Genomic DNA, 19870 nt, shown 5'->3' on the forward strand with positions numbered 1-19870 from the left:
CTCAGTAGCTCAAAGACTACCCTCTGTCTCTCTAGATGCCCCCTGTTTCTTCCTTGGCAGTTTCAATCGTCAATTGTAAAAAGACACTGAGCAGTTTCACCCAGTATGTCACCTGCCCCACTCAGGGGAACACAATATTGGATTTCTGCTATGGGAGCCTATAGGTCTGCTGCTGGTCTGCCTATAGGATTTTCTGATCACAACGTGTTGCATCTTCTCCCCACATACAGACCTGTGCTGCATAGAGACAAACTGCAGGCTCCAGTGATTCAGCTGTGGAACGAGGAGAGCGCTTGGCCCTACAGGGCTGTTTTGACTGTACTGACTGGTCCATCTTTCAGGAATCATCCAGCAGCATTGATGAACTGACAGATGCTGTATGCAGTTAAATTGAGTAAAATTGAAGCCAGATTTGGTGAATCTGATCTCAGATCTGTGTGGGATGGTATGAAACTAATGATTGGCTGGTAAATGTGGCATCTAAAGTGGCCGGGGTACTGCTACCACAGCTACAACATATTTATGATAAACGGGTCAGAGGAAAGACTAACCAAATTTTGAACTGCCCTGAGCACCCACTCTTTAGGGAGTTTAATTTGCTCACCTTTGGCCGCCGTTTTAGGCTTCCTAAGCTGAGGACTATAGACGTGCCAGGTATTCTTTTATTCCTGTGGAAATCAGGAATTTGAATGTATTGAATTGACTTTTTAAATTTTTTACAGGATTTTTGCAGATTGTACTATTTTATTTATTTATTTATTTTATCCCTATTCATGTTTATGATGACAGTTTTTAGTTGTGTATTGTGTATTGTTTTTTTTTAATTGGAGCAAGATGGAACGCGCAGTGCCTCGTCAGAGTCTGAACAAGACAGTGAGGATTCTGATGATGGAGGAGATGATCCCTCTTTTGTTCTGGACAAGCAACCAGAGCAGGTGGATCCACAGATGTGCACACAGATGCACAGTGGATCAGATCATGCGCTTCTCTTTCCATCTTCTCCAGGACTCAGGCACTGCAGAGCGCCACCCCAGTGCAGAGTCCTGGAACGCACAGCAGGATGCAGATACACAGTGCCGCAGCAGTAAGTAGCAATGGTGGTTTTTAGTACGGGCCATACAGGCTGCTGTCTGGGGCACCACCGCAAAATAGCTTTCTTGTCACTCTGTGTGGAATTGGCAAATTGGCACCCCCTGCAGGCAGCTGCAGGCATACTGCTTGCTGTCAGAGTTCACAGAAGCAGTAAGATGGTGAAAGAAACGGGGAAGGGCGCGCAGTGGACAGTTCACCTCTTTGTAATAGAAGAGACAAGGCGGGGTGCTTCGTAGGCTAAGGTCAGTTATACCTCGACTTTCTTCCAAATAACGCACATCTAAATTCATAATATTAAAAATACAGGTCTACAATTCCTGCACATTTTTCTGAATTGTGTGAAATGTCCTGCCACACACAGAGAGGATTTGGTGGCATCCCAAGCTGGGGACAGCCGAATCCTCTCGGTGTGCGGCAGGAACGGGGACAGGCACTCTCCTGCCGTGTGGTCTGCAGATCATCCGGCAAAAACGAGGCAGGCAGCCTTTGAAAGCAGACAGACAAGGTGTAAGAATGGGTTTGAATGTCACCGGAGAGAACAAACTGCCCACTTGTGGAAAAAAAAAAGTTTGCAGAAAGGAGAGCCAAAGACGGCTTAGAACTTATGCTGTGTTCACATTACTAGCTGAAGTGACTGAATCTGGCCCTTTTTTGTGTGCCTGCAAGAGTGTGTGTTTTTTAAAAAAATTCCAGCACCTGGCAACTCTTTTTAATGTCACGTACACTGACAGTAATAATAATAACAATAATAACATTTAAAATGAGGCTTATCTTCATAATTAACTGGTTTATTTGAGGGAGAAAAGAATCACATTTGATTTCATTGGCATGAGAATGCTAATAACATTTTAGTTTAGAATTTCTTTTGACCCACAGATGAGAAAAAAAAGGCAAATATTACATTATCAAATTTCTGTCAAACCTACAACTTTAGCAGATTAGTTATTACTAAGTATTTACACATTTAGCCTAATACTTACAAACATCAAGCTAAATATTTAGCTAAATTTTGAGACAAATATGCACCTTAATTAAGGAGGTAATTGTTCCTCCCTGAAAGACAGATTTAAATAAAGTGTCTAATGACAGACATTTAACATACATGTAAGGGCGTGTTTATTCAAATTTGCAACTCATGGATGTTTTGAGCTATTTTGTAGCCTGCAGTCTTTTGATATCAATTTCAGTTGAAGGGGTACTTGTAAAATATTAATAATAAAATTATATATATATATATATATATATATATATATATATATATATATATATATATATTTATTTTTTTTTTTTTATTTTTAATGACTGTGCAAAAACTTTGGGGGTGGGGGTGGGGGGGAGGTCTCTGAGGGGGTCTTGCCCGGGGAGTAATTCAGTGTAGAACCGCCACTGGTAAGCAGGCTCCAGCAACGGAGAACACAGGAGTCCAGGTAGAGACCCCCCTCCACCCCCAAAAGTCAAAAACACCTTTTTCCATTGTTTTGTTGTTTGTTTTGCCACTAACACAGTCAGGACAGTCTGTACCATCACCAATAAAAATGTTACAAAACAAGGAATTAGGGAAAAATACATATTGATATTGAGGTGGAATATATGTCCAAATTCTTGGAGCTTCTGATGTGCATTGGACAGGAATTGTTTTTCTGACTGGGACAAATGTAATTTATGTGGCATCTTATTATATGTACGAGGTCTGTCCATAAAGTAACGGTCCTTTTTATTTTTTTCAAAAACTATGTGGCTTTCATTCATATGTTTTTACGTCAGACATGCTTGAACCCTTGTGCGCATGCGTGAGTTCTTGTTGTGTGGGCAGCTGAAGAGGAGGTACTGCTGGCCCACCACCACCAGATGGCGCCCTGCTTGGAGTGCAGGCTCCAAGCATGAGAGGGCTGTCACCTATCAACACCAGCTGTCACCCATCACCACCACTACAAAGGCCGGACTGCAACTCCACCTCCTCGCCGAGAAATCTTCTACCATACAGGTAATTAATTCTCTGCTGAACCTTAATCCGAGCATTAGTCTGATCTCTTTGCAGCAGTTTTGCTGGGACGGATACCCTGTCTGCTGAGTTGGCGTTTGGTGTGGACTGCGATGGCTTCGCCTCCCACCCCACCCAGATAAGTGGTTATCTCGGGAGCTGCACGAGTGTGTGATTCGGAGGTGGAGGTTCTCCCTCATAACTGTATACAGACTGTGGGATTACTGAGTGTGCGAACTCACACTCATCCAGAACTGTTTCTGTTTTCTGCCAGCAGTACCGGGTCTGACTGCTGAAGACAGTGGCCACCTGGGGCGCAGGGCTTGGCGGCTCCGGTGTTCTTCAGATCCGTTGGTGGTGGAAGCTGTGTGGGATCTGGCTCTTCTCGCACCGGACGTCTCCTATCTTCGAGCCTGCCACACGTCACCTTGTGTCAGATTGATATACCGCATATTTGTATTTGTCTGTACTACGTTGTGCACCTTCACAACATTAAATTGTTACTTGTTGGCTATTCCATTGTCCCTTCATTAATGCCCCCTGTTGTGGGTCCGTGTCACGACACTTCCCCAACAGTTCTTCAACGCCTGTCGTTGACGTCATTCGCCTGTGAACACGCCTTGTGGAAGGAGTGGTCCCGCCCCCTCGTCGGATTTTCATTGTCTGGAAATGGCGGAATGAAAAGGACTTTTTTTTCCATCAGAATTTTTTCAGAAGCTGTTAGAGACTGGCACCTGGAAACCATTCGAAAAATTTATCTGGCTTTCAGTGAAAATTTTACGGGCTTCACGGAGAATAAGGACTTTAACTACAGCTTTAAGGACCCCTTTAAGGACGGTCGGTGCGCCGCGCTCTGAGCTGCGACGATGAGGCACAAACCACTGGGTCATTTCTAAACGGATGGCTCTGTGGATACAAGACCGTCGTGTGCTCTTTCTCTGGTTATCACAAAAGCTGGACATCAGCCATTTTCCGGCAGATTTCACTTTTAACAAGAGATTTTGTCATCAAAGCCGTGCAGAGGCTTCGTGCGTCACGACCGATTCGCTGATGAAGCGAGACAAAGGAACACCTCCGTTTCGGAGTGTTAGAGGACAAGTTGGGACATGTCCAGCTCTCCACAATTTCTCTTATACTCACTCGACTGGTAAGCATTGAAAGCCGAGATAGGCATGTCCCAACTTGTCCTCTAACACGCCGAAATGGAGGTGTTCCTTTGTCTCACTTCCAAAGCGAATCGGTCGTGATGCGCGAAGCCTCCGCGCGGATTTCCATGACAAAATCTCTTGTTAAAAGTGAAATCTGCCGGAAAATGGCTGATGTCCAGCTCTTCTGATAACCAGAGAAAGAACACACGACGGTCTCGTATCCACAGAGCCATCCGTTTAGAAATGATCCAGTGGTTTGTGCCTCGTCATCGCAGCTCGGAGCGCGGTGCACCGACCGTCCTTAAAGGGGTCCTTAAAGCTGCAGTTCAAATCCTTATTCTCTGTGAAGCCCATAAAATTTTCACCGAAAGCCAGATAAATTTTTTGAATGGTTTCCAGGTGCCAGTCTCTAACAGCTTCTGAAAAAATTCAGATGGAAAAAAAGTCATTTTCATTCCGCCATTTCCAGACAATGAAAATCCGACGAGGGGGCGGGACCACTCCTTCCCAAGGCGTGCTCACAGGCGAATGACGTCACCGACAGGCGCGGAAAAACTCACGCATGCGCACGAGGGTTCAAGCATGTCTGACGTAAAAACATACACTCAACAAAAATATGAACGCAACTCTTTTGGTTTTGCTCCCATTTTGTATGAGATGAACTCAAAGATCTAAAACTTTTTCCACATACACAATATCACCATTTCCCTCAAATATTGTTCACAAACCAGTCTAAATCTGTGTGATAGTGAGCACTTCTCCTTTGCTGAGATAATCCATCCCACCTCACAGATGTGCCATACAAAGATGCTGATTAGACACCATGATTAGTGCACAGGTGTGCCTTAGACTGCCCACAATAAAAGGCCACTCTGAAAGGTGCAGTTTTATCACACAGCACAATGCCACAGATGTTGCAAGATTTGAAGGAGCATGCAATTGGCATGCTGACAGCAGGAATGTCAACCAGAGCTGTTGTTCGTGTATTGAATGTTCATTTCTCTACCATAAGCCGTCTCCAAAGGCGTTTCAGAGAATTTGGCAGTACATCCAACCAGCCTCACAACCGCAGACCACGTGTAACCACACCAGCCCAGGACCTCCACATCCAGCATGTTCACCTCCAAGATCGTCTGAGACCAGCCACTCGGACAGCTGCTGAAACAATCGGTTTGCATAACCAAAGAATTTCTGCACAAACTGTCAGAAACCGTCTCAGGGAAGCTCATCTGCATGCTCGTCGTCCTCATCGGGGTCTCGACCTGACTCCAGTTCATCGTCGTAACCGACTTGAGTGGGCAAATGCTCACATTCGCTGGTGTTTGGCACGTTGGAGAGGTGTTCTCTTCACGGATGAATCCCAGTTCACACTGTCCAGGGCAGATGGCAGATGGCAGACAGCGTGTGTGGCGTCATGTGGGTGAGCGGTTTTCTGATGTCAGTGTTGTGGATCGAGTGGCCCATGGTGGCGGTTTGGTTATGGTATGGGCAGGCGTCTGTTATGGACGAAGAACACAGGTGCATTTTATTGATGGCATTTTGAATGCATAGAGATACCGTGACGAGATCTTGAGGCCCATTGTTGTGCCATACATCCAAGAACATCACCTCATGTTGCAGCAGGATAATGCACAGCCCCATGTTGCAAGGATCTGTACACAATTCTTGGAAGCTGAAAATGTCCCAGTTCTTGCATGGCTGGCATACTCACCGGACATGTCACCCATTGAGCATGTTTGGGATGCTCTGGACCGGCGTATACGACAGCGTGTACCAGTTCCTGCCAATATCCAACAACTTCACACAGCCATTGAAGAGGAGTGGACCAACATTCCACAGGCCACAATTGACAACCTGATCAACTCTATGCGAAGGACATGTGTTGCACTGCATGAGGCAAATGGTGGTCACACCAGATACTGACTGGTATCCCCCCCCCCAATAAAACAAAACTGCACCTTTCAGAGTGGCCTTTTATTGTGGGCAGTCTAAGGCACACCTGTGCACTAATCATGGTGTCTAATCAGCATCTTGGTATGGCACACCTGTGAGGTGGGATGGATTATCTCAGCAAAGGAGAAGTGCTCACTATCACAGATTTAGACTGGTTTGTGAACAATATTTGAGGGAAATGGTGATATTGTGTATGTGGAAAAAGTTTTAGATCTTTGAGTTCATCTCATACAAAATGGGAGCAAAACCAAAAGTGTTGCGTTTATATTTTTGTTGAGTGTATGAATGAAATCCATATAGTTTTTGAAAAAAATAAAAAGGTACATTACTTTATGGACAGACCTCGTATGTAAATAGCCACAAACACATCTGAAGCATGTCCTGCATTTTAATGTGAATTGTTGTATATAACTTTGTTTATGCTACACTTTTACATATATTTTTGAAATTTACAATTTATATTTGCCTTGTAAGTTATAAAAATGTTTTGTTAAACATATTTCTGGTTTTCACAGTAAAAAACTAACTTTTTTTCTGATTCAAATTTTAGGTTTTGTGGTGAATATTGGGTCACTGTTTAATGCAGTATATCAGAACGAAAGAAAAACTGTAAAGTCACACAGGTGAGGTTGTGCTGAAAAAATGACAACAAACAAGACAAGGTAAACAGTGTTTTAAGGTAAATTATGAAGGTAAAACCAAAAGAAGTAAAAAATGCCCAATTATACCCAAGACTCCAGAGGGTTAATAATCACAATATTCCCTTTGATAGCTTTGAGTGTAGAGACTCAGTCTCAGACGAGCTGCTGTGGTCCCAAATGACGCATGCGCAGTGAAGGCAGGTACGGACCAATTTTTAGAGGCAGGAACTGTTCGGCCTGCGACACCGGGTTAATCACTGCCATCAATGATGTCGTCCAAAGTGCTGTCAGAAACTGGCTACTGTTGGGACAAGAAGAGCCGGAGAATGTATCCAAAGACGTGGGACAAAGAGGAAAGTTAGAAGTGTGGGAGTGAGGGTTGGGACTTTGAATTCAATTGAGTTCATTTATATCGCTTCAAAGCTCCACATAAGTTGCTCCAAGGTGCTTCATAATTGCAAGGTCTGGTGTTAGATAATATCTGTGCTAATTCCTTATTTTATGTTAGTGATCAAGTATTTGCCTTTGTTATCTGTTTGGAGTTTTTGAAACCTGGTTTAAAGTATAAATATAAGAGTTAAGTTTCACTTCCATCATATGTGCAAGTGTCAGGCACAGGGAGACCTCACCCTGTTGGTGAGAGCCAGTAAGAGTAGAAATGTGACTAAACCACACCCTGTGATGTCCACATGGTATAAAAAAATGTTGTATAACTAATTTTAGGGGTCTTTCACAAGATGGACACTGTCTGTGAGGGTCCCAGGCCTGGTTTCTAATGTGACCTTTAATAAACTCAAAATGAGGAAAATAATGGTGTGGTTCTTGGAAAGGGGCAGTAAATTACATAAAGGACCGGGAGAAATTACACTGGTAAGGTTGAATGTTGGCAGTATGACTGTTAATGGGAGAGAGGTGGAAAAAGGCAGACAAACTGAGATTTCAAGAGACCAAAGGGAAGGGGAGTAAGGCCAGGTGCAACAGAGGTGGGCTGAAGCTGTTGTTTCATGGTGTGGACAGTAGATGCGCTGCACCATGCCCACAAATGAGGTTGAACCGAAACCAAGTTATATGCTTATTGTTATTTCTTGTGGTAGATGTGCTACTAAAATAATGTGCAGATAAAGACAACAAAAATGACACTCAAAATACCAGAAGCCCAATGCACTGGCATTTAGATAAGGTTTGTGCTCGTTTATACGCTTTCTCCTTCAGCATGATAGCAATCCACCTGCACTGCATCTGACCACACATCACTTTTAAGAGACCAACATGCCCATTGGTATTCTCCAATGTGCTTAGAATGAGTGGGTGATGGGTATGAAAGCCACTATTGTAGCGCATGGAAACTACAAATGGTGCTTGAATTGTGCCAAATGCTCTTTTTCATTCTGTGGAAGATAGGACCAAGACAGCCAATGAAACTCATGAAATCTAGTAATGGACAGCACACTGTTACAGATCACACTGGTACAGTTACATAATGCAAAGGTAAAACCATCAACAGCTCTCTATTAATGTGCACATGGCAGAAACATTGATATATTCCTATTTATATCTTGGATTAGGTGTAATGCCCACTGGAAAGAGCCTGAAATAACTTTCACCTCTTTTTACTTGCATCACTTAGTTATTTGTCAAAATTGAACAAATGTTCTTTGTCTGTCAGATCGTTTTAGACAGCTGGAGGTTCTCCACGAGGTCACTGCAGCTTTTTCTTCCTTAATGGGAACATCGTCCTCCTCACCTCTCAGGCCAACGGTACCAAGAAAGGACCTTCCTCCAGATGCCCACGAGAGGAGAAAACGCATGGGCATGCTATTACGACGAGTATCAAAGAAGTCTCTCAACCAAATCCACAATAATAATGCCCAGGATATAAGCACACATGCCAGTCCTGCACCCGAGTCTGCGCTGCCTCCTCCTGACCTTAGAGGCAAGACAGCCCCTGTGAAAAGAGTCAAACAACTGTTCCAGGAATCAAGCTTGAGTCCTCTAGAGGAGGAGAAGGGAGATTTTCCAGACATTCAGTGTCAGGCGGTTTCGTTTATAACACAAGAAGCAGCACTCAGACCCGGGCAACTGAAGGACAGTGACACCAGGACAACACATGGCATTCTGCAGAAGATCAGGTGCCAAGCCAGAGACTCATTTGAAATGGAAGAGGCAAGTATAACTCCACCTACTGCAAAAAGGCTACAAGTAACAGTGGCAGCAGTGAATTTAAGCAAAAGCTTTAAGGGCCTGACATCAATCTGTGTTATTTTTGCACACACAGTTAAAAGTACAGGGTTTCTGTCAACAATACTATTTAGAATTTCAGTTCATCAATTTTAATTTTTGCATTATTACTTACAACAAACAACCCCATAATATGTATATGTCGCAGACATGACTGACCGAAGCTCTTCAGCATCTTACCATGTCATTTAGGTCCTTCAGACTTTTTTCAGTAAATGCTTCTGGTGAGCATTAGCATAGCTAAAAACCTTCAGCCCCCAGACCCCCCTAAGTACAGCCCTCTGCCATTTTAAGCATTTTTCTGTATTTGCTTCTCACATGCCTGGAAAGTTTTCACCATCTCATTTAGGTCCTTAACATTTTATTTTCAGTAAATGCTTCTGGGGAGCATTAGCATAGTTAAAAACCTTCAGTTTCGCCTCCCAGACCCCCCAACTATGTCCCTCTTAACTCACTGCCATTTTAAGTATTTGTTTTTATTTGCATCTCACATGCTTAGAAAGTCCTCACCATCTCTGAGTTCTGTTTTTGCCTGATCTGTGCCTGATTTGATTTTCATTCCAAATAAGTCATATATTTTGTCCCCCTGTCTTTTCATTCTCAACTGAGCCTATGAAAAAAAAAAAAGCCAGTCTTGTTACTCCGAGCATCACTTACAATTACACAATGCTATTAAATCCCTACTTTCAACCAAATAGACCCATGTAGATGTAAATTAATATTCAAACTTTTCAACTAGTTGACAGTGGGGCTGCATGACATGGCCAAATTATCCTATCTCAATATTGAAGCCAAATATTATATCTCTCTCAATATGATATACAATATGACTATGATTTCACACAAAGTGCAACAACAGTGAAAATTAAGCGTTCTTAAACAAAACAGTAATAATACAACACTCATTTTGCACTCATCATAAGGTTAGGATACAGTGCTCTCTAAAAGTATTGGACCACTTGGTATTTCACACATTTTAATATGTTTATGCCATTTCAAATACAATAAATACAAAAAACAAAAAATAAAAATTTTGACAATTATCTTTCTTAAACTCAAACTGAAAGCAAAGCTCTACAATTTGATATAAATAAAATAAAAGTTGCCTTGGTTTCTTTATATGTGTGGGATCTAGTGAAACGTTCATGTCAAAAGCACCTTTAGAAATATATTTATTGAGGAAAAATGGTGACATGTTAAATACTTATTTGTTGCGAATTAACACTAGTGGTTAATTCTACCTTGAAACTTGGGTCACCACCTATGACTGAATGATTTTATAAAATGTTATAATATCGATATTTTTAGGATCAGTCAATAGGAAATATTAAATCAGTCTCTTATCTTCCAGTCGAAGGTTCTACAGGTCAAGACCCGATACCTCTGTTCAAACCACATAAACGACAGACAACTGCATACATTTAAAACATTTATTTAACTCAGTCAGGGGTTAAACAGAACAGGACATATCACAGTATTGCAATTTTATGATATTGAAGTTCAGTGGATCATTATTATATGACGGTTGTTTAATATGACTTAGTTGCAGGAATTTAAGAATGAATTACGTCCTAGTCAGCAGGGGATTTATTTTGGTGTTTATTAACGTGTGATATTATGAATGACAGGGAACAGAATTAAATAAAGCCACTCCACTCAGATTCTGACAAAACCGCAGCTTACTTTGCTGATGTTCAGGGTGTGTCTCTCTGAGATCAGATGCTGGCAGCTGCCTTCTTCCACAGTCAATGACCCGTCCATCAATCAACTTCAATCAACTTTTTTCTTATATAGCGCCAAATCACAACAAACAGTTGCCCCAAGGCGCTCCACATTGCAAGGCAAGGCCATACAATAATTATGAAACACAGTCTACGTCTAAAGCAACATAACCAAGGGATGGTCCAGGGTCACCCGATCCAGCCCTAACTATAAGCCTTAGCGAAAAGGAAAGTTTTAAGCCTAATCTTAAAAGTAGAGAGGGTATCTGTCTCCCTGATCTGAATTGGGAGCTGGTTCCACAGGAGAGGAGCCTGAAAGCTGAAGGCTCTGCCTCCCATTCTACTCTTACAAACCCTAGGAACTACAAGTAAGCCCGCAGTCTGAGAGCGAAGCGCTCTAATGGGGTAATATGGTACTATGAGGTCCCTAAGATAAGATGGGACCTGATTATTCAAAACCTTATAAGTAAGAAGAAGAATTTTAAATTCTATTCTAGCATTAACAGGAAGCCAATGAAGGGAGGCCAACACGGGTGAGATATGCTCTCTCCTGCTAGTCCCCGTCAGTACTCTAGCTGTAGCATTCTGAACCAACTGAAGGCTTTTTAGGGAACTTTTAGGACAACCTGATAATAATGAATTACAATAGTCCAGCCTAGAGGAAACAAATGCATGAATTAGTTTTTCAGCATCACTCTGAGACAAGACCTTTCTGATTTTAGAGATATTGCGTAAATGCAAAAAGGCATCTCAACAGCTCGTTTGATGGACCCTGACAGAGGAACTCTGCCGGTCACCACATGGCTGGTTTAGCTGGTCACCAGGAGTAGTTTATGCTGTCAAAGCTTGTTGATCTTCTGATGGACTTTGAATCGTTGCGCAGCTCAAGCTGACCTGGATGGACATATATGCGGTGATGTTGCTGTCTCGGATTGTGAGAATAAAGATTTGAGTGTCTTTATTCTTTATTCACCAAAAACAAAGCTGCGTCTTCCTATTGTCAACAAAATCAAAAACTTGAAACAAAATTATTGACTTTATAACAAAAGTGTTCACGGGGTATATTTGGAGTTTAATAAGAAAAAGATGTTTAATTTGAAAAGTCGTCAAAAGGAAGTAACATTTGCTAGTGAACGTCAGCTTCACAAAAGGTTAAGGTTAAGAAAAGAAACTTTGTAAGAAAAAGCAATTTCTTGTTGCATGCACAGACAATAAATAAAAAAAAAATACACAAGGACGTGTTTGGAAGAACAAAGCGCAATAAAGGAGACGCCAAAAAGGCTAGGCATCTCCAAGGAAAAATAAAAACCAAGAGAGAAGAGAAGGCTAAGCAAAGATCTCACTTGGGAAAGTGTAACCTCATGTGACAATATATTTTGACAAAATATTAACAAACTTTTAGTGAGGCAGAAAAAGACAGATGCAAATGATTTGGAATTGAAACTTAATAACCAGCTTGTGAATGATCCTATGATTTTAGTAAAAGAACTGAATTTATCATTCCTACGCTCTGTTGAAGAGATGGCAGCATGTTTCAAGTGACCTGAAATAACCTACAACAATCCAGGATACAGTCAAACCTTTAATATAGAACCAATATCAGAGGTTGAAATCAGAGGTTATAATCTAAAGATTATAAATGCCATGGAGTCCAAAGCTAAAGACCATCATGGCTTTGATGTTGGATTCCTAAAAACACATAAACTGGCTCTAGCACATCCAACTATGCATTTAATAAATTTGTCAGTTGAGCATACCATTGTACCACAGGCATGGAAAATGGCCACAGTTACCCTGATCTTTAAGGTTGGTGACAAAAATAATATTAATAATAACTACAGACCAGTTAGCATACTGTCAGTCTTTTCTAAAGTCCTTGAAAAGTGTGTCGCCAAGCAATTGATTCAACATCTACAAAGTGGCCAAACTACTCTGCATACCATGCAATTCGGTTTTCATACTTATCATTCAGCTGAGACTGCCATAACAATGGTCATGTAAAAAGTGAAAAGTCGTCTGGATAAAAACAATCGTGTAGGAGCAGTTTCCTTAGATATGCGTAAAGCGTTTGATCTAGTGAATTATAATATTTTATTATCAAAGTTGCAATCCTTTAATTTTTCTGAGCATGCTAAAATAAGATGCCATAGAGAATGGCATCTTATTTATCAAATAGAAAACAAGCCACCGTGGTTAATGGTATTAAATCCCTCTACTTAGATTGTGCACTAGGAGTCCCCCAAGGATCTATGTTGGAGCCCATTCTATTTTCCTTATTCATTAATGACCTACCAAATGTTTGTGAGTATGTGGACATACAACTTTATGCTGATGACGCGGTAAGCTACAAAAGTGCAAGATCACCTGAGGCAGCAGCTCAAACTCTTACGTCAGCCCTAAAGTATATTTTAGATTGGCTTAACGGATCGTGTCTGAAATTAAACATACAGAAAACTGTATTTTTCAAAAAAGGGTTCCAATATTGAGCACGAACTGCAGTTGGTTAAAAATTTTAAATATTTGGGAGTGTTGCTGGACTCGACACTTAAAATGATAACTAAAATAATTGGAATAACACGGGATTCTCTTTTCTTTTTTATTGCAATTTCAGCTTGGATGAAACACAACCTTAAGGAATGTGTCCATTCCCAATTCATCCACTGGGGGTCACTCTTGTTCCATGTATCTCATAAGCCTGGTTCTGTCATTTAATTATAAAACATGAATTTCGTTAATCTGAGGTCAATTTCGGCTGGAGAAACTGCATTGTGGTTTCCAAGTTGAGAGAAGTTCATATGTGGGATGAACTTAGTGAAATTTTGTTGTTAAGACAGAGTTCTGGGACTTTGGGGAAAAGTTTGTTCATAGCATCAAACTGTTGGGCTTTGTGTGTTCCATGTGGAGGGGTTCTCTGGCCATCTGGCTGGTAAGCTGATAACAAACCAAACTCCTTACAAACAATGCACTTTGAAGGTCATAAATCCGATAAATTTGTTGGATGGGAGAATTCCCCATCCTCTGTTGGGCTATACTTGCCTATGTTTTGGCATGTGGACAAGTTCCAGACCTTGGGAACAACATTTGTGTTCCCTTTGAAGAAACATTTATGATCTTTGCATCATGCAAACTCAGGACGTTGAAAGTTGAACACAGACTTCTCGCTACATATTTTTTCCGCTCTATTTGCAGTTTCTTTTCCCGCTTATTCCAATTAACAATCACGGGGGGAGGGGGGGTGCTGGAGCCTTTCCCAGCAGTCATAGGGCGCGAGGCAGGGTACACTCTGGACAGGACCCCTCTCTTGCAGTAGCTCAAATTTCTGGCAGTCAAATAACATTAAAGTGTAAGAGAAAGAGAGAGGAATAAATAAGACCGAATATCACAGTTATAGTGTTCATTTTAACATTTTGCATTAAAAAGATTCCACATATCTGAGGAATCCAAAGAATGGGACTACCTGCCAAAGAGCTGGAAAGAATATAGTACTGTAATAGAGTTCTAATAAAGAGTTGAATGTACAGTATTTTAAGTAGTTTCAGGTCTTGGTTGCACCTGGATATGAAAGTGTCCTTATTGAAGATGCTGAACCCCAAACTAATCAACCTGGGGCCACAAACAGGTAAAAAAAAAAACCCAAATAAAATAAAAATCATGGGAGAAGACTATGAGGTCGATCAGAGGTTTAAAATTTAATTTTGTGTTGGCCTGGAGTAGCAATAGAGACGAGAGCGACAGAGAGAGATCTTTAAATACTATTGTATGCACACAACAAAGAATATATTTACACAGTTTGATTCATTTGTGCAAACTAGATAAACAGTTGCACACAGCCAACATCTTCATTCTTGCTTCCAGAGAAAAGCTGGTCTGTTCTGTACTGTAATGTCTGTACTGGCTCACATGCACAAATTTCTTTGAGCAAACAAAACCTATTCTGTACTTAATAAATATATTCCTGTGTTTCCACTGTTAACCATGTGGACACACAGTGACACCATATGTTACTCCGGGTTAAGGTGCCCTGAGACTTGCATGACTTTGAACCACGCACTTGCATGCACTCTGCTGTGCAGGACAGTAAACTTGTCGCAAACCGCTATAAAACGTTGTAAACTGTGCGAGGCTTTGTGTAAGTGCACAAAAAAAAAAAACTGAAATTCTAAGAGAAAATGATTGATCTGCTACGAAATAATTATTTTATACAACCCCAATTCCAATGAAGTTGGGACATTGTGTAAAATGTAAATAAAAACAGAATACAATGATTACCAAATCCTTTTCAACTTGTATTCAATTGAATACACAACAAAGACAAGATATTTAATGTTCAAACTGATAAACTTTATTGTTTTTGTGCAAATATTTGCTCATTTTGAAATGGATGCCTGTAACACATTTCAAAAAAGCTGGGACAGTGGTATGTTTACCACAGTGATACATCACCTTTCCTTCTGACAACACTCAATAAGCGTTTGGGAACTGAGGACACTCTTGGCCTCTACTGGTGGTTGGCTCTCACTGCGGTATTGTATCACTTCCTGTTCCGGAGCACAGCGGTGTTTTGCTGCATCTGTTAGCTAATCTGCGCAGTTAGATTGCTCTAAGTTACCTAGATAATGATTTGCTTCACAGTGTAATCTTCACGTGCCTTAACTAAAGCACTCCCTCTGCTGAATCACCTCTAAATTATTTACACATTATTCACGTTGTGTGTTTTTAGGAATCCGCTAGCTTAGCGCAGCTACTAGCTCTTAGCCGGTTTAGCATGGTGGCTTCTCCTGTCTCTCCTGCACTTTTCTGCTCTGGGTGTGAAATGTTTAGTTATTCCTCGGCCTCCTTTAGCAGTAATGGTACTTGTAATAAGTGTAGCTTATTCGTAGCTTTGGAGGCCAGGCTGGGCGAATTGGAGACTCGACTCCACACCGTGGAAAATTCTACAGCTAGCCAGGCCCCTGTAGTCGGTGCGGACCAAGGTAGCTTAGCCGCCATTAGTTTCCCTCTGGCAGATCTTTATGTTCTCTAATGCCATATACCAACACAGTGCAGAGTAGCTACCTAAACTCTGTAAGTGAGATAGAGTATCTCGTCAGTAGTTTTACATCCTCATTGAAGACAACTTTGGATGCTGTAGCTCCTCTGAAAAAGAGAGCTTTAAATCAGAAGTGCCTGACTCCGTGGTATAACTCACAAACTCGCAGCTTAAAGCAGATAACCCGTAAGTTGGAGAGGAAATGGCATCTCACTAATTTAGAAGATCTTCACTTAGCCTGGAAAAAGAGTCTGTTGCTCTATAAAAAAGCCCTCCGTAAAGCTAGGACATCTTACTACTCATCACTAATTGAAGAAAATAAGAACAACCCCAGGTTTCTTTTCAGCACTGTAGCCAGGCTGACAAAGAGTCAGAGCTCTATTGAGCCGAGTATTCCTTTAACTTTAACTAGTAATGACTTCATGACTTTCTTTGCTAATAAAATTTTAACTATTAGAGAAAAAATTACTCATAACCATCCCAAAGACGTATCGTTATCTTTGGCTGCTTTCAGTGATGCCGGTATTTGGTTAGACTCTTTCTCTCCGATTGTTCTGTCTGAGTTATTTTCATTAGTTACTTCATCCAAACCATCAACATGTCTATTAGACCCCATTCCTACCAGGCTGCTCAAGGAAGCCCTACCATTATTTAATGCCTCGATCTTAAATATGATCAATCTATCTTTTTTAGTTGGCTATGTACCACAGGCTTTTAAGGTGGCAGTAATTAAACCATTACTTAAAAAGCCATCACTTGACCCAGCTATCTTAGCTAATTATAGGCCAATCTCCAACCTTCCTTTTCTCTCAAACATTCTTGAAAGGGTAGTTGTAAAACAGCTAACTGGTCATCTGCAGAGGAATGGTCTATTTGAAGAGTTTCAGTCAGGTTTTAGAATTCATCATAGTACAGAAACAGCATTAGTGAAGGTTACAAATGATCTTCTTATGGCCTCAGACAGTGGACTCATCTCTGCTTGTTCTGTTAGACCTCAGTGCTGCTTTTGATACTGTTGACCATAAAATTTTATTACAGAGATTAGAGCATGCCATAGGTATTAAAGGCACTGCGCTGTGGTGGTTTGAATCATATTTATCTAATAGATTACAATTTGTTCATGTAAATGGGGAATCTTCTTCACAGACTAAGGTTAATTATGGAGTTCCACAAGGTTCTGTGCTAGGACCAATTTTATTAACTTTATACATGCTTCCCTTAGGCAGTATTATTAGACAGCATTGCTTAAATTTTCATTGTTACGCAGATGATACCCAGCTTTATCTAGCCATGAAGCCAGAGGACACACACCAATTAGCTAAACTGCAGGATTGTCTTACAGACATAAAGACATGGATGACCTCTAATTTCCTGCTTTTAAACTCAGATAAAACTGAAGTTATTGTACTTGGCCCCACAAATCTTAGAAACATGGTGTCTAACCAGATCCTTACACTGGATGGCATTACCCTGACCTCTAGTAATACTGTGAGAAATCTTGGAGTCATTTTTGATCAGGATATGTCATTCAAAGCACATATTAAACAAATATGTAGGACTGCTTTTTTCATTTACACAATATCTCTAAAATCAGAAAGGTCTTGTCTCAGAGTGATGCTGAAAAACTAATTCATGCATTTATTTCCTCTAGGCTGGACTATTGTAATTCATTATTATCAGGTTGTCCTAAAAGTTCCCTGAAAAGCCTTCAGTTAATTCAAAATGCTGCAGCTAGAGTACTAACGGGGACTAGAAGGAGAGAGAATATCTCACCCATATTGGCCTCTCTTCATTGGCTTCCTGTTAATTCTAGAATAGAATTTAAAATTCTTCTTCTTACTTATAAGGTTTTGAATAATCAGGTCCCATCTTATCTTAGGGACCTCGTAGTACCATATCACCCCAATAGAGCGCTTCGCTCTTTGACTGCAGGCTTACTTGTAGTTCCTAGGGTTTGTAAGAGTAGAATGGGAGGCAGAGCCTTCAGCTTTCAGGCTCCTCTCCTGTGGAACCAGCTCCCAATTCAGATCAGGGAGACAGACACCCTCTCTACTTTTAAGATTAGGCTTAAAACTTTCCTTTTTGCTAAAGCTTATAGTTAGGGCTGGATCAGGTGACCCTGAACCATCCCTTAGTTATGCTGCTATAGACTTAGACTGCTGGGGGGTTCCCATGATGCACTGAGTGTTTCTTTCTCTTTTTGCTCTGTATGCACCACTCTGCATTTAATCATTAGTGATTGATCTCTGCTCCCCTCCACAGCATGTCTTTTTCTTGGTTCTCTCCCTCAGCCCCAACCAGTCCCAGCAGAAGACTGCCCCTCCCTGAGCCTGGTTCTGCTGGAGGTTTCTTCCTGTTAAAAGGGAGTTTTTCCTTCCCACTGTCGCCAAGTGCTTGCTCACAGGGGGTCGTTTTGACCGTTGGGGTTTTGACGTAATTATTGTATGGCCTTGCCTTACAATATAAAGCACCTTGGGGCAACTGTTTGTTCTGATTTGGCGCTATATAAATAAAAATTGATGATGATGATGATGAAATTCTTTCCCATTCTTGCTTGATGTACGACATCAGTTGTTCAACAGTCCGAAGTCTCCATTGTCGTATTTTGCACTTCATAATGCTCCATACATTTTCAATGGGTGACAGGTCTGGACTGCAGTCAGGCCAGTCTAGTACCTGCACTCTGTTACGACGAAGCCACGGTGTTGTAACACGTGCAGAATGTGACTTGGCATTGTCTTGCTGAAATAAGCAGGGACGTCCCTGAAAAAGACGTTGCTTGGATGGCAGCATGTGTTGCTCCAAAACCTGAATGTACCTTTCAGCATTGGTGGTGCCATCACAGATGTGTAAATTGCCCATGCCATGGGCACTAACACACCCCCATACCATCACAGATGCTGGCTTTTGAAGTTTGCGCTGGTAACAATGTGGATGGTCCTATTCCTCTTTTGTCCAGAGGACACGACATCCATGATTTCCAAAAACAATTTGAAATGTGGACTCATCAGACCACAGCACACTTTTCCATTTAGTGTCCGTCCATTTCAAATGAGCTCGGGCCCAGAGAAGGCGGTGGTGTTTCTGGATGTTGTTGATGTATGGCTTTCACTTTGCATGGTACAGTTTTAACTTGCACTTGTAGATGTAGCGACAAACTGTGTTAACTGACAATGGTTTTCTGAAGTGTTCCTGAGCCCATGTAGCAAGATCCTTTACACAGTGATGTTGGTTTTTAATGCAGTGCTGCCTGAGGAATCGAAGGTCATGGGCATTCAATATTGGTTTTCAGCCTTGCTGCTTATGTGTTCTCCACATTCTCTGACTCTTTTGATTATATTATGGACTGTAGATGATGGAATCCCTAAATTCCTTGCAAATGAACATTGAGAAACATTGTTGTTAAACTGTTGGACTATTTTTTCACGCAGTTGTTCACAAAGTTGTGATCCTTGCCCCATCTTTGCTTGTGAATGGCTGAGCCTTTTGGGGATGCTCCTTTTATACCCAATCATGACACTCACTTGTTTCCAGTTAACCTGTTCACCTGTGGAATGGTCGAAACAGGTGTTCTTTGAGCAATCATCAACTTTCCCAGTCTTTTGCTGCTCCTGTCCCAGCTTTTTTGAAATGTGTTGCAGGCATTCATTTTAAAATGAGCACATATTTGCATAAAAACAAAAAAAGTCTCAGTTTGAACATTAAATATCTTGTCTTTGTGGTGTATTCAATTAAATATAGCTTGAAGAGGATTTGCAGCGACCCTTAATTGGACTAAGCGGTTGAAGATGAGTGCATGTGTGTGTATTCTGTTTTTATTTACATTTCATACAACGTCCCAACTTCATTGGAATTGGGGTTGTATACGCAGCCTGCAGTGCACAAGGCAAAACATCCAGTGGAACAAATCACAGTGTCCAGCTGGGAACACCGCGGGTGGGATTGTGACGATGAAGTGCGCAACAGTGTGGAACCAAAGTGCGTGCAAGTGCCAGGGCACCTTTACTTACTCTCGTAACATTAGTGCTCTGTTACTTGACACAGCGCACAGACCAGAGATCCACTTG

At 41.3% G+C, this 19870-nt stretch overlaps 1 protein-coding gene across 1 annotated transcript in view; it reads left to right on the forward strand.

The window, feature by feature from the left end:
- LOC117509307 overlaps positions 1-19870 on the forward strand; it is a 155348-nt gene that overhangs the window by 79204 nt on the left and 56274 nt on the right. Inside the window, exon 9 of the mRNA XM_034168997.1 lies at positions 8482-8978. Within this exon, the coding sequence (XP_034024888.1) occupies positions 8482-8978 (497 nt within the window). The remainder of the gene's footprint in view (positions 1-8481; positions 8979-19870) is intronic.

Source organism: Thalassophryne amazonica, chromosome 1 (genome assembly GCF_902500255.1).
Source record: "Thalassophryne amazonica chromosome 1, fThaAma1.1, whole genome shotgun sequence".
In the NCBI taxonomy this organism is placed as follows: Eukaryota; Metazoa; Chordata; class Actinopteri; order Batrachoidiformes; family Batrachoididae; genus Thalassophryne; species Thalassophryne amazonica.